The sequence below is a fragment of the Temnothorax nylanderi genome, unplaced genomic scaffold, assembly GCF_030848795.1.
Source record: "Temnothorax nylanderi isolate EJ_2023f unplaced genomic scaffold, tnyl_v1.0 TNYL_tig0011_pilon, whole genome shotgun sequence".
Classification (NCBI taxonomy): Eukaryota; Metazoa; Arthropoda; class Insecta; order Hymenoptera; family Formicidae; genus Temnothorax; species Temnothorax nylanderi.
In genome coordinates this window covers 1015050-1030858 of record NW_027249073.1, presented here as the reverse complement: position 1 = coordinate 1030858, position 15809 = coordinate 1015050, and the positions used below count along the sequence as shown (strand labels likewise).

Here is a 15809-nt window from a genome sequence, read left to right as displayed (position 1 = left end):
CTCCTTGAAACCGCGTTCCCATTTTACGCCCCTTTCCGGACGCCTCTTCCTTGAGATGTGCGCGTGCTCCGGCGTTATAGGTCCGGAAAACTTTTCCACCGGCGAAGAGGAAAACACCGTCGTAAACCGTCGCGTCGGTCAAAATTTCCAGCCATGGCGCAAAAGCCCGCCGAAGGATAATACCGAGAGGCGGCGGGAGCGAAGACGTGCAACGTAAAAACACATGGCGTCATGAGGGTCTTTGGCGAGCGTATATCTCAATATATGGAACGGGCAAACCTCTTCGAAAAGGTCAGAAAGGACTATTGAGCCTTGGACCTCGACTAAATTTCTCGTCATCCCTACATTGCGTTAAATTTATGCGTTTCTCCAAAACATGACGGCGCCGATCGTCTCTCCGTTTCTGCCCCGCGCGTGAATATTTGAACATATGAAGCAATTCGCAATTGAACAACCGTTCTGTGAACGGTAATATTAAATATTTAATTAATATTAATTAAACAATATGTATATATTTAATTTTAATTAAATATTAAAATATTTAATTTTATCTTTAAGAAATTTATTTCTAAAAATTAATAGCATCGTGATCGCCGCTGGTAGAAGCAACCGCATGTTGCTGCATTATATTTATATATTTATTTCTTTCATTGGGGATCCCAGACTTAAGAGATACCATCGTTGCTTCCACTTTTCGTCGAGATCATTGCCTCGTAGAATCTAACACGGACTCTTCGCAATTCTGACTCGCGAAAGAGGGCGGCTCTCCATTGCGAGTGCGTGAAAAGATACGGGTCGGAGACGTTGCGCAATACATTGAGACAGGACCATGCCTACGGGCCTGCATTTATCACACGCAAGAGCGTACGAACGCGAGAAGCGAGAAAACGCCAGGTCGGGAGATAAGTATTGGCTTCTTCCAGCGTATTTCCCACGTCATTAGTATATCGCCGGTATGAACTTTCGAGCTGATCGTCGGGAGAGCATCGTGATCGCCGCTGGTAGAAGCAACCGCATGTTGCTGCATTCTCCGACTGTACCGCGCAGCGAGCCTCAAATTCCATAACTCTGTTTTACCTTCGTTCACGATTTTTTACAAAAATCGCCAGCATTTGTTGTACTTTTGTACACGCATAATCCTTCAACACCGCCCGACCAAACCCCTCATTTTGCGGCTAACAGTTTAAAATTTCAGCTATATATTATACTTTTAACCAGGGATCCGGACCGGACGAAAATATCGGTACAAATCCTAAAGCTTTTTTTTATTATTTGACGGTTTCTCATCTTACGATATCTGCAACGAACGCGCCTTGCACCTCGTGGAAAGAGCGCGGATGCATTTCACCGCACATTTGTCATGGTAAATGGTGATTAAGTGTCCGGCCGGATTATTAATTGCCGGGGACTATCCCGGGATTCTCTCCACGGGTTTAATTGTAACGTATAGTTCGTTCCGCGCGGTGACTTTTTGCGCGTTCGCACGCGCGCGCCCGCGCTCGGAATTGATGCCCCGTTAGCGTGATTTATGCTGTGTCTTTTAAGGAACCGCGTAATTTACGTCTGCGTTAGGCGCCCCCCCGTCTCCCCTATTTGCCAGGCTAGATTTCCCAGAGGTATGCCCCGGCGTTAATTCTATCGGGCCAAGACAGATGGTGACTGGCATATTTGTCACTCTTCGCGCGCCGCGTCGGGCGCTCGTTTTTCATCTGCGATCATCAAATTTACATGCGGCTGATCTCGTTCGCGCGCATGCAATCGCCAGGCACGTCGTCGCGTCGGTCGGAAGGAAAAAAAAACGAAGGTACGACGCGGTGCAGCACGTCCGTCGGAGACCTTTACGATCGCCGACCGAGTGGGCGATTATTGTTTTATTCGGTTCCAATGATCGCGATAAGGCTAGATAGATTCGCGAGCGCCCGTCCGTCACGTCGAATCGGTCGTTGCGATTCTTCTTCTTTCGTCTTCTTTTTCAATGTTTTTTTTTCTCCCTCGCGATGAACGTGCGCGTCGCTCATGCTCGCTCAAACTCGGCGCGGCGCGCGGTACGCCGCTTTACAGTTCGTTAATTTTTAATGCACGCCCCGTTCTCCAGTGTGCCGGCCCCGGGTCGGTGGCGGGTAAGCGAATTACGTACTTTGACCGGTCGTGCTCTCCACGAAATAGTACGATTACTCGTTTCGATGCTCGCAGGTGGATGACAGCGACGGCGAGAGGGGGAACGTGTTACGATTACGAGGTAAAAGCGGGATCCGCTTTTAACAGCCGGCACAAAGTCCCCCGGTGCGTGCTTTCGAAACAACCAACCCGTGCATTCTTTAACGCCAAATTCATTGAAACAGATTATGTGAATCGTGGTAACGGAGAATAACGGACGTTGACTTCATTTTATATGTGCGACGTGGGACTGTTTTTGTCCACACGCACCAAACAAAATGCATTCCATAAGAGGATAGTAAACTGTCCAAACTTATATTCTTTATTTTTTCAAGATTTGTTTTTAAAAAATTGAAATTTGCTTGAATTTTTTAAAAATTGTAGCAAGAGTATTAACTACGTTATATTGCTATATATTTTTATTTGAAAATGATAAAAAATATGCAAGATAATTCCACACTTTTAAATCTTAAGAGGAAATTGGAGACTTTTGTTTCTATGCACGTTTATTATATCTCGTACGTTTCTTCTTCACTTATGCGTGAGCATTATTACGATGCTAATTAAAGTGCGATCACCGTTGTGACGCGGGCCTTATCTCGTATGATTAGCAACCATTTATTTTCGTCGTAATCCTTATTCGCGGTACGAACGCCTCCCGCCGGGCAAAGTGGTAGGTAAAGTCGCATGTTAAGCCTGATAAACGAAATACAAAAGCGGGACAGGACGAAAGGAAGGAAGAAAGGAAGAAAGGAAGAAAAGAGAGAGAGGGAGAGAGGAAAGCTGCGAGGTTCGTCGAGAGGGTGTGAAAAGAGACAAGGAAAACGGTGCGGGATGGAAAGCGGAACGGGAGGAGGGGAGGGAGAGTACCGTTTAGAGGGTGGATGGCGGAAAACATCAGCGTGCACATCCAACGCTTATAAGCGCGTGGTTAGCGTGCATTGCAAAACACGCTACCGCGTGGCTGACTTCTCCTTCTTTCTGGCCGCCACCGATCGATGCCGGCGACTTATTTTGGATTATTTTCCGCGGTCAGAGCGTGGCACGCCTCTCTTTCTCTCTTTTTCTCGCTCTATCGCTCTTTCGGTCTCTGTGGCAAAAAATGGGGATTCGCGCGGACCGGTGCACGGTTTTCTGCTGAATTTCGTTGCGCGCCAGCGTCGTTGTCCAATGAGCGGACACGGCGAGGAAGAAGCTCGCCGAAGCGTGCACCGCGCCGGCCGGAACTCTTCCTTTTCCCTCGGCTGTCATTTGGCTGAAAATCCCTACGAGAACAAAGACGTTGGACAACTTGCGAAAAAAATTGTAATATTGTTCACGTCGTGGTTCCTACGGTATTCGTCACGTCATAAGGACGATTCTCTCGCTTGTATATTTATCCAATATGTGTTCGGTTTCTATTTATTTCAATTTACGATTGCGAAACATCTTTTACATCTGATCCTAACAGCTTTTTACATTTAATAATCCTGATTGTTTTACGTCTTACACGGTTACTTCTCGCAAATAAGTTATTGAAATATTTCACAATGAGAAAGAAATTTTACATGATATCATATGTAAAAAATTTATTGAGATTGCGTCAAATAATCGCGTTATTTATATTTTTTAATTACAAAAACACTAAGAATATTTTAGAAGTTCTAAAGTATGCTGAAGAATATTAATATGTAAATATTTTCTTTTTTACAATTAAATATTTGCTCTTCTTTACCTAAGTTTTATCAATTATTTTTATATTAGAGTCTCGCGTTGTGTAACAACGTTAATCGTTGTATCATTTTATTTCGGTAATATAAGATTTAACGCGTTTGAAGACGAAGCGTTTCTCTCGACGGTATTTGCCGTGTCAGCGCTCGACGAGGAGGCAGCGACGGTGCTATTTAAACCGCTGGTTATCAATAAAGCAGGAGTTTTTGGCGAATTTCATTGATTTCCGATAGAGTTGCGCTGATGTGCCGACCCGTCGCCATCCGCGTCCGCAGGTAGGCTACATTTTGCACAACATTGTAATTGATTGGACCTGTGGCCTGATAACCGCGCCTCGCGACCTCGGCTCGCGTTCGATACGCGCACTCGGTCATGGAATAATTATTTCCCTCCTTTCCTGCCCTCCGTGCACGGCTCTCGTGGTGGATTCTCAAATGCCAATATCTGTCTGTCGGTAGTTTCGCAGATGCGCGCAATGCATCTTGGCCGGACGAGAACGGAATCCGTTTGTGTGTTCTATACTAATAATGCTAGTATAGAACTTAGTAGTAGTAGAAATAGTAATAGTGGCAAATTTATCTAAAATCTGGGACGCAGCTCGCGCTGAAAGATTATTAAGGAAGAGTTGCGACGGTTGGCGATATTGACAGGATTAAGTATTTTTGAAGCAAAAAATTAAATTTTCGGCAAATAAAGCGGAACACGCGAGGCGTAACGAGGTGAGCGATTTCCGTCGCGGGACTCATTGCGGAATGAATAATAAGAAGATATATGCACAACTCGTAATTAAATGGATCAAACGCCGCTGCGCTGTACACCAACCGAAAGTAATTAGAGACTTTTTCGACAATTATCGGGTAAACGTATAATTTTTGCCAAGACAAGTGTATTGCAGCTGCCCCTTGTCGTAATTATGCGCATCGCGGACGTGATGCGTGATGCGTGTGTGTACGTGTCTATGTGTATGAAGTCCATTATCTTGAAAAATTAATTTCGAGCCGATGCTTCGAACTAACTTCCTCCCACGTATTCGCGTTATTTCGCAGTGCGTGAGCAATTAGCCTCCCTGGAAATTATAAGATGGGCGAAGTAGATACGCATCGTTCGCGAAGTGCAGGAAGACCGTAATTCTTCGGACTTAGCAACCGAGGTCCGCAGCCACTTCTGCTAACTTCACGCGATAGATCCGGATTGACTTCCGCTGTCACGAGCGGAAATGATGAAACCATAAACCGTAAACCTGTAAATTGATTATATGGGATATCGGGGAAATAGTATTTAACGCTTATTTAACATATTAATTAATATACCTATTACTTCAGCGTATTGAAACTTCTAAATTAGATTAACATTTCATTGAGCTCTCTGTTGCTTTTGTATTTAATTGTCGAAATATTCATTAATACGTTAAATGTTCGGATTGTAATTATTGTTTCCAATATTTTAATTTTTGCCTCTTATGTTATTCCTTTGTATTTTCTTTTAATCTCTTTTTTACTACGTCAATACGACTATAAATATCGTAACGCGCAATCACTAGCAATTCGCATGGTATACAATGTGTTAAATTCCAAGGCGAGCGGTTTAGAACGCGCGAATCACAGCAACCGTAATTTCTGCGATTCCGCGGATCCTTTGGTAGATACAGATAGCGCGGAATATCCTCTCTCTCTCTTTCTCTCTCTCTCTCTCTCTCTCTCTCTCTCTCTCTCTCTTTCTCTCTCTCGGCCGCTCGTCATTAGCAAAGAGAAGAGACGCGCAACAGAGTCGGTTAAGCCGCGCACCGGCAGTCTTCGTTTACAAGGTACGAAGGTTGTAAACGATTTAACGGTTGGTAAAGAGTTGCTGCGCGAGAGGAGCCGAGAAAACTCGGCGCGCGGTGTCGTATACCATCGACACCGGCTTAGATTCTCCGTTCGTGCAAAAACCGAGACGATCATTACGGTATGCACGTCAGGAGCGACGTTACACTCTGGAATTTCCTCCGCGAAAAGTAATACCTCGGCGCCCGCCAGTAAATCCCGGACGAAATTGCAACGGTGGACTGGCCGCCGCTTCTCTGTGCTCGAGATTCCCGAAGGCTCCTCGACCTTTCTCAACTACGCGCTGTCTGTAATATTTGGCGGCTCGATTTTAATCCTTTGACGCGTCTTCGCTCGCCGAGCGAACATCGCGCGATTCCGTCGCATACAAAGATTTATATTGTGTAAAAATAACACTGGAATCTTTATTTCACTTTGTTTCACCGATACGCGCAAGTTTAACACTAGAAAAAAAAGTATAAGGGTTCTTTTCAGTTTATTCGATTACGTATCTGATACGTTTAATATTTATTTTAAATTTCCGTGCACAAGATACGTTTAGATCGTACGTACTGGCATTTCATTCGTTTACTTCTCCGAACTCGCGGCGCGGCGCAGTCCGAGTTTTATTTATTTAAAGTGAATATCGGAAGCCGCTTAATTCGCGTCGGGCAAGATAAATCGGACGCGATTAATGCAAATGAGCATGCCAGCCAGAATACCGTTCCGAGATCGCGCGGATCCAATCTAACGGATGTTTCGGCGAATCTTCGATTCGGATCGCGACGCCGCCGGTGCAGCGCGACTCTACGTGCGGCGAGAGCCGTCGGCGTTGGGCGCACGCTGCACCGGTGTGCATTCGCATGTGAGAACGTATGCGTTGCGAACCGTAACCGTCTTTGCAACGCTGTGTTCTTGGCGCGAGCGGCAAGTTCATAATAAAAGTGGTCTTCTGGCAATGTATCTCACGTTATTTTATCTAAACGGGGCAAATAATAGAGAAATATGCACATCTTTGAATTTTATACTTTCTAAATGTGATTTCTCTGAGTGACTTTGTGCCTCAATCAAATCGTGATTGTGAAATATTCCGAAGTAAATGTAAATTAATTAACTGGAGCAATTAGTGCTAAGATACCTTTGTGCAATGAAATTTTATTTATTTAAATGAAGACTAGCATCATTCCAGCAGTTAAATTGTTTTGCGTTACGTAAGGGGGACAAACGCGTACGGGATTGGCGCTGACAGATTGCAGTTAGTTTCGTACGAAAGTTTTGGCGAAAGTTCGTGAGTTGAAAGTTCGCAAGTAGCGAAGTGCACGTATCGCGAAAACTCGGTTTAAATCGACATTACTGTGCTCCTGAGAAAAAGAGAGGCCTGCACCAGCGAGACTTGCAGTTGAGGATCAACGTGCGCGCCAGTCGTGCTCGCTCGTGCCCGCGCGCGCGCGCGCGATGATAATTATCATGGGCTGCCCAGCACCGGCAATCTTTGAAGGTCGACCCGCGCCACTGCTTCCTTATTGTGAGGCAAGAAGAAGCGGGAGAACGACGCGCGAGAGTGGCGGAGAGAGAGAGACGCGGAGAGTGAGAGAAGAAGAATGCACCTGTATTAACTTCGCGCCATGGCACGCCGCGCATACGCGTTCACTCGCCATGCGCGTTATACGCTCATTATATAGGCATGCCGATTTCAGAAATACCAGGTTCTGTTCGGGCCCGCCGTTCCTCCTGCGGCGGACCCTATCTCGCCTCTTCCATCGGTCTCGGTGTCCCTCCCCCTTCGCGCGTTATGCAATACGAATCTCGCCGGATAATCTTCGCCAAAGATACGAGACAGATAGTTACAAAGTTGCGCGTACAGAATGTTCTTTACGCGTCACGCACGCAATTTCCAGGCTTAAAATTATTTAAGAGTAAATTGGGAAAGAAACTTTTGATGTGAGAATTTCAATTAAAAGAATTAATTTTATATAGTGAGATCTATTGCACAGTTTTCAAGACGTTTTCTTCCTCCCTCTTTTCTCGGTCTCACCTGTTTCTTTCTAGCAAACGGCAAAACGAAGGTGAACTTCGTCGAGAATAAAAGTTGGGTCACAAAGTTGCGCGGAATTGTATCACGAATGCCACGGAACTTCGACCGGTCATATGCCTGCTCTCATTCTCCTTTTTTCTTGTTTTCAAAAGCTGATATCGTTGAAACCATTTTCTCAACCGTAAGAGATTTTCCGATATCATATTTATCGCGATAGCAACGTTAGGCGGCTGAGAAGATTTCCAGAGAAATAGTTTATCGTCAAATCATTTTTTTTCTCGTGTTAAATAATTAAGTAAATATGTAAATATTTAATTATATTTTACAATTTTTATTTTTAAATGTTATATCGCGAAAAACTCCATTTCAAATATTATACAAAGTTTTTGTAACTTCGGTTACAATTTCTTATAAATTAGGTTTTTTTTGTTAAGATTTGTTTGAACTGTTTGAAGTAATTTCCAAAGTGTTGAAAAAAATGTTTAAGAATGAAAACAATTATTAACACAAAATGTTATCGAATTAATAATTTTTTTGAATATTAATACTATAAAATTATTGAAAATGAGTTCAGTTAGCTGTGCGGAGAAATTTTTAAATGAAAAACATGAGCCATCTGTCAGTGCAGAGATCGATAATTTCTTAATAAGAGTATCCGTGGTGCGTGCAAACGTTAACCCTACATTGTACATGAATCGATATGTTCTGAGAAATCTACTCTGAACTAGTTAACAGAGTCGCGTGGGTGTCCGACGATTGAGAGCAACTTAATGTCGTTCAGACATTTTCCAATGACATTTGAACATGATCAAGTAATGATTACTGGAAATAAATGCTTGAAACCATTTTCTTTCGTATCATTTCGTTATTGATTGTCAAAATAGGAAAATGTAAAACACGTGTTATGATCGTTATGATATACAAATATACATATATTCTTGACATTTCCGTCAAGTAATAGGACGGTTGTACAAAATACGAAAATTTATTTTTTAATGATATAAACTATATTACAAAATGATAGTTACTTCTCTTTTTAAATTTAATTTATATAATGTTTCATGACACGATAATTCAGAAATGCATCATTGGTGAGCTAATTTTCGATTTTTCTCATTGAAGTTTCGTTTGATGTAAGGACAATCGAAGTCGCAAGACGTGCTTATGACTGTTTCCTTAGGGAAGATGATAAGAGAAATGTTTCACAGAACGATAATGACTATAACGGTATTACAGGCTTCGCAATTGACGTTTCATAAAGATGACTAAGATTGTCAATATGCGTTTCGCGTGTCTTTGTAATCACTGTCAGAAGAATTGATTATCTTGAAAATCCGCTATATATAATAACTCTCATGCAAAATTAAAAATAAAATTGTTCTTGTCGTAAGATGAGTACTCTCGTCAAATAATATTTTTTAAATTCTTCGGATTGCAATATACTTTATGCAATAGTTTCTTTATATGAAATTCTTAGAAAAAAAATTTTTTTTTAAATAAAATGTTAGGGCAAGATTTAGTTAGGTAATGAATGATTTTTATTGCTTCAGATTTCATTTGGGATAGCTAGGAAAGTTTCTAAAACAATTATCATGCGACCGATATCGTGAGTTTAAGAAGGCAAGCGTTTTTTTTTTTACGATCAGAAACCTAACATAAATTATTCCAAATATCAATTTTTTATAAATGTAAGCATAAATGTTGCGAGAACTCTATTGGGAAAAAGGTGAGATACGAGAAGTAAGTTGCCAATCGTCACGCGACGCGCAGCCTTCTTTCTTATTGAGCATAAGAACGTTCCTGGATCTTTGCCTCAGAGATCGCGCGTCCGTGAAATTCCACCGTTTTTGTCAATTTTGTCGTATCGAGAGTGGCAGCATCCGGTAAGTATTTCGAGGCCAAATTTCACCATTTTTCGCTATCGTGCGTCGCGTTCGAATTCACCGCGAAAAAAGCGAATTAGAGTCTGCATCTCTTTCTCTTTCTCCTTTTCGCTTTCTATTCTGTGATGCGCAACGATCTTATGTCTATATAACGATCGTCGAAACTATACTTAATCGCAAAAATTATATCGTCTCTCTTATTATAGTATAAGATTCTAATCTGGAACTTCAAACTGTTATTTTATAATCCACATTAATCCATATTTTGTAATTAGCATTAAATTATTATAAAATAACTTCAAAGTTACAAATTAAAAATATAACAATACAAAAATACATGTAATTTTGCCTTGACGATTTTGAATTATAATCGTCACGTACCGAGATCGCAGTGCATATCCTGAATAGAGAGCTCCGGAATGGAAAATTTCAGTCAGACTAGACGGCTCGCCATAACTCCGCGATTCTGGGAGCGCGGAGGATGTTCTTTATCACTCTCGTCGGTGTTATCTTACTACCGGCGTCGGTAATAAACTCGAAACCTCGATCGATCCGACGAAATACCTCCGTCTCTACCTCCCCCTCTCACTCTTTCTTCCTAACGCTTTTCCGTCCGCCTTCTTCGCTATTCTTCCCCCATCGAGCCAAGTGCTTGCACCTGTGCGGCAACCTTCCTCGAAGGAATCGCCAAGCCGGCGTGATTGCGCTCGTCATAACGCCGAAAATAAAAGTTGGCTGCCGCGCACCGGTTAACAGTAATGAACTGCGTGAGACGCGGAACGGACAATGCGATAATATCTGGACTGAAGAATTGAGACCTTTCGCCTTCTTCTTTCACCGACAAGTAACGCTCAGGTGAATTAATTTGTTTCAGGAGTCCAAACATGTTACTTTGTTAAATCCATTTATAAAAGAATGGCTTAAAGCACCGCTTATTTATTTACGTATTTATTCGAATAATATAAATATCAGATTTATAGAAGATTAAATATATATTGAGAAAGCTTCCGTACTGGTTTTACGAAGATTTTTCGTTTTCTTGGTAACGTGAGTTCTTGCAATGTCATTATTAATAGTCCTTTATGCCTAATGTAAGCGTTATTTTTATATTAGGTACGTTGTCAATAGAAGGGTGTGTGCCGTCAGGTTAACTTGTTGAGAAGGTAGGAGTCGCGATGTTAGTTTGAGGGTTTTTCCTAATTTTGTCCTCTTTCATGTTCCTAAATTGGTCCCCTGAATGAGTGAATTTTATTTGTGATACTTGCTTGGAAGGCTAAATGCTCATCTTAAAAAAAATAATAATAATAATGATAAGGTTATTAATGTTTTTTTCAAATAAAGTTATATTTTTTCTGAGTTTTGCTAAATTCACGTTTTTGCTTTTTTATAAGTATAAAATTTTGTATTAATCCACTACCATCAACTAATTATGTTCACTTTTATAATGACTTTTAGTAAATAATATGAATAAAGTTGAAAATTAAAAAAACAAATTGTAATTACCTCATTTTTTTCGGAATTTAGTATAGGGACGAAATTGGGAACCCTTTTTTTGGTTTCGCCGAAAGTACCCGAGTCGAAATTTTTATCCTAGATTAGACCTACAAGTTCCGCGGAATTTAGAGGACCAATGTAAGCTTATCCATTACTTGGTTATTGTCCTCCCTTGATGCTAAAAATTGTCACTTATTGCCGTTTTCTCCATGTGAAGGCTCAAAAGAGTACCTTTTAAGAACCTCTAAAAAGGCTCCATGTTCTGTATTATATATATTTTAGAAATGCATATATATTCGGAATTATTTAATATTCCATCATCTCATATACTGTACTTGCATTTAATGTGCATCTGGATTTTAATAAATAAGTATCTATATTAATTATATAATTTGCTTAACTGTAGATAGACTATAATGTGCGAAAAGCAAATATTAAATAATATAATATTTCGCTTATCGTACATATTCTATCTGTAGTAAAGTAAATTACATAATTAATACATTATTTATTAAAATTAAGATGCACATTAAATGAAAGTACAGTATACAAGATGATGGAATATTAAATAATTCCGAATTTTAGTGAACAGAGTCGTGCCATCGCGTAGTTAGAAAATTACTCTTAAATGGTATTAGGCCTGCAAATGATCGTGCTGCACTATTGAAGTTTTGGTTCTCACTAGATTGAGATTCATCCGAAGAATCCTGGCTCGAAGTTTCGCTGCTAGTCTCTACAGAATATTCTTTTGTAGATTCTGAACTAGTTGAAACGTTTTTTCTCTTTTCAGACTCTTTATTTCTTCCTGCAATGCTCTATAATATGGAAGTGCTCTATTAATTACTATAACAATTGTTATAAACTTCGTAAGTCGTCATCGTTAGTACCAATTGTATTTCAACTTACCTGTACTTTCGTAGGATGTGACATTTTCGGGTTATTACTAAATGTTTTGGATTTGCTTTGCAAGTTCTTCATACATGAAACGTTCTTTAACTCAGTGTAAACTGGTTGCCCGTCGTAACGTATGTCACTATTTTCAGACACTTTTCTAATCGGATAGTTTTCACTAGCATCCACAGGATTCTCTTTCATCCACTCGGACTGATTATTCCAGTTAGGAGGTTCAAAAGATTTCTGGCAAATGGTCAAATAAATAGATACTCAAAGCTTAATTCAGATTTAAGAATATGGATTTTAATTACGTAGTATTTAATTACGTAGTAATTTTTTGTTACCAAATAATAACACTGAGAGAAAAATATATGATATTTGTGACTATAATTAATATTGTTATTACATATTAATTATACGTATAACAATATTAATTATAGTCACTATTAATTATAGTCACAAATATCATATTTTTCTCTCAGTGAAAGTGCAAAATTTCTAACAGTTTCGGATACCTGAAAGTTTTCGGTCGGTTGTTGATCATTTACTGGCTTATCAAAAAGTATCCCTTTGTCGAGAATCTTTGAGCAAGATGGAAAGATATATTCGTTGCAAGAATGTTCTTTATCAAAGATTGGACGATCTTTTTTTATTGTTTCCTCAATTTGTCTTTTGTTTGACTTTTTTATACTTTTGTATATTTTTTCCTGTTGTGTAATCTCATTCTTCTCTTGCAATACATCCTTTGAGAAAATTTTATTTGAGGCATCATGTATTTCCCCACGACTATCGACAATAATATTTTCCAGTTTATCGCGATTTTCTGAGAAGAACATTAACGTTAACGAAATAACAACTATGTACCAATAAATTTTAGTGTAGCTATAAATCATGAAAAGATTAAAAAATTTAGTATCTAACAGTTTTATTTATTCTATTATAAGATATAATACAAAATGGACATTTTTTAATTATTTGTAAAAAATAACTAAAAGAGAAAAAAATCAGCCTTCAAAAAAATTTATTAATCTAAATGGCAAAAAAATATATGATGGCGTAAAAAACTTTCATGACAAAGGAGCAAACGATATTAATACCGGAAATTCGCCACTCGGAAATGCATGTTTCCAATTGGAATTAAAATAAAACTTATCTATTAATTTCTTTGATATAGGGCCAATTTCTTCACCGTTGGATAACTCTATCCTTCGGTTAACCTCACTCTTCATCTCTTTCTAACTGCCCCCTTAGAAAAAGATGAAGAGTGAGGTTAACCGAAGGATAGAGTTATCCGACGGTGAAGAAATTGGCCAATAGTCGGAGATATCACTTAAATCACTATTTTTACGATACTAGCAATTACTATTTTATGAAAGACATATTTACCACTTATGGCGAGAACTTTAGCGCGCGCATTGATTGTTGTTTTCCGTTTATTATCCCGCCATTTCACAGACGCAATAGAATTAACTTCCCTGCTAGATCGCGGCAATACCGGCAAATCAATCACATCTTTGTAGGCACTGTCCAGCCACCATATAAGTGCATATTTCTTTGGTTTCGGCTTCGGCATCACGTTTCGTCAAAATGATCACAAAAGTACGGAACGGAATTTTCACAACTAATGCTACTATCTTATGTCGATTGTTTTACGTGGTGGTGCGGTGGTGCCGGTGGTGGCAGTGTGATCACGTGGTCACACTAGGTTCAGTCACGTGACCGATATATGCTACGGTAACATAACCATCATTCTATCTTTGTCGATATCCAGTGAGTAAGAAAGATAAACTAATACTTATGTGGTCTTGTCCTGAGATGGAAAGCAATCATATTCGATAAGGATTATAAATATAAATTATAGCGCAGAAGATCGATCTTAAAGAGTATGTATACATAGATGATGTATGTATGTATGTATAGATGAGGCATAAGACAGATTCTTATTACATCAATTGTAGAAATGTCAAGAAAGGCTTTTGGCGACCTCGGGCAGAGAAGACGGCGTCAAATTATTAGAGAAATTTTTAGACGTGTCGACGTAGGAGACAAACGACAACAAGATATGCAAATAGAAAGAGAAAGATTGTTACTGTTCATTTTATACCCTAACATATTAATTGCATTAGGCTGAAATAATAGAAAAATCATTCTCGATCTGCGGATCGAGTATTAATATTTTTATTGACAATGAAAATTTTCAAGATTTAAAGATTCAAAAGAGATAAAGAGGTAGGACTTGTAAGAACAAAAGTAGGCATGCTTAAATTGGTTCTCTAAATTCGGCGAAACTTGTAGGTCTAATGTAGGATAAATACGGATTCTGTAGGACAACATGATTCAACAGAGGCGAAAAGAAGGCGTTAGCAAGTTCAAAATAGAACTTGCAGGCCAAGGAACATTATCGGAGGCCAAAGAACCATAAATAAGGTTCATAGTAGGTTTTAAATTTCGACTCGGGTAGATACTTTTGAAATTAATTTTTTGGGGTACTAACAATTGATTATACAGGCGATTTGGCTTCTAGGTAAAGGGATATTTAACGAAGGTAATGTCAAATTTTTGCTTTTACATCATTTAATACGGTCTCCAGGTACAAAAAAGTGACTAGGGGACGAAATTTGGGCTCCCTACCTTATCATTCCAAACAAATTGCAAACAAAAATACCAAATACTAATTCAATCGGTCGTCCGAATTGACTCGCCGGATATTTATCTTGCTGTCGTTTAGCGCGTAACCTCGTTTTCGGCCGTATTAATTGGGTCGGACCGCCGCGTTAATCTTCGCGCGATGATTCGGCAATCAGCCTCCGCCGCCGATCGTCATTAAATCCGCCATCCACCGCCACCGGTTCGTCGCGCTCAGCGGTTGGGACGATTCAGAAATAGGTCCTCCGCAGTCGGCGATTGGTCGAACCGGGGTTGCCATTATTGATAGTAGCGTGTATAAACAGCCACGGGATGAACGATAAAATCGATAGCTTCAGACAACGCGACAAATAATGAAAACGAAACGCATGTCTCCGACATGGAGCTTTGACGCGACGCGACGCGGACCCAGAACGAGAGAATTGCATTACGCTTGGCGCTTCTCTGTTTAAATGCTCGTTACTCTGAAATGCTCAAAGTGGGCTTTCATAGAGTGACAGGAGAATCTGATATTTCGCTCGTTACTTCGAAACAACGTTACGCGTAAACGTTTCCGAAAGCGGTCTGAACGAACGCGAGCAATAATCAGACGAAAGAATTCATCTACGAGTTGTAATTCGATGTCAGAGCTCGGTTGCCCATTGCGTCATACTTTCGGGAATATACATGCTCACTATTACATATATGTCGCGCGATCGAGACGTAACGATTTCACCGATTTAATCTTTACCGCGAAGCGACAACGGTGTTAGCGTGATCTCTCGTGTTTCCGCTTGCTTAGCAGTGACACGACGTATCGTCGTCGCCCGCGTATTATCTAAAATCCGAAATATATTTGTACGTGCATGTGTAACGGTGCATCTCCGATTGCCGTCGCCGCCGCCGCCGCCGCCGCTTCCGCATTGCGCCTATACCACCTATGGTTATACGCGTTTCTGCACTCGGTAATCGCATCCGTTTCTCCACGTTCCCCGAAAGCTCTCCTCGCGCGCCTTTTGCCTGCCTTCCATCTCATTCGCGCTCGCTCTTGGAAATCGCCACGGAACCGTGAAAGAGAAACGAAAGGTGGCGGGAAACGACAGGAGCGAGAAAGCGAGAGCAAGGAAAAAGAAGGAGTATCGAGGAGACTAAAACTTAGCCACGATAAATTCTGTATTACCTTATACGGAACAAAGTGAAGTGTAAGAT

The 15809-nt window shown here is 40.3% G+C and overlaps 1 protein-coding gene across 1 annotated transcript; it reads right to left on the bottom strand.

The window, feature by feature from the left end:
• Positions 1-11662: 11662 nt before the first annotated feature.
• On the bottom strand, positions 11663-13775 carry LOC139767745 (uncharacterized). Its single transcript, XM_071697352.1, has 4 exons — positions 13362-13775; positions 12491-12798; positions 11988-12218; positions 11663-11896 (listed from the first exon to the last, which is right to left on the bottom strand). Exons 1-4 carry the CDS (start codon positions 13546-13548, stop codon positions 11663-11665), a joined length of 960 nt encoding a protein of 319 aa, XP_071553453.1. The 5' UTR covers positions 13549-13775.
• Positions 13776-15809: the final 2034 nt, after the last annotated feature.

What these genes read in the sequence shown, in the direction of transcription:
- LOC139767745 (XM_071697352.1), bottom strand. Translation starts at nt 13,548, where the DNA reads ATGCCGAAGCCGAAACCAAAGAAATATGCACTTATATGGTGGCTGGAC. An exon ending in TAAAGTTCTCGCCATAAGTG is followed by an intron (nt 12,799 to 13,361) that starts GTAAATATGTCT and finishes TGTTCTTCTCAG; the next exon opens with AAAATCGCGATAAACTGGAA. An exon ending in AACCGACCGAAAACTTTCAG is followed by an intron (nt 12,219 to 12,490) that starts GTATCCGAAACT and finishes ACCATTTGCCAG; the next exon opens with AAATCTTTTGAACCTCCTAA.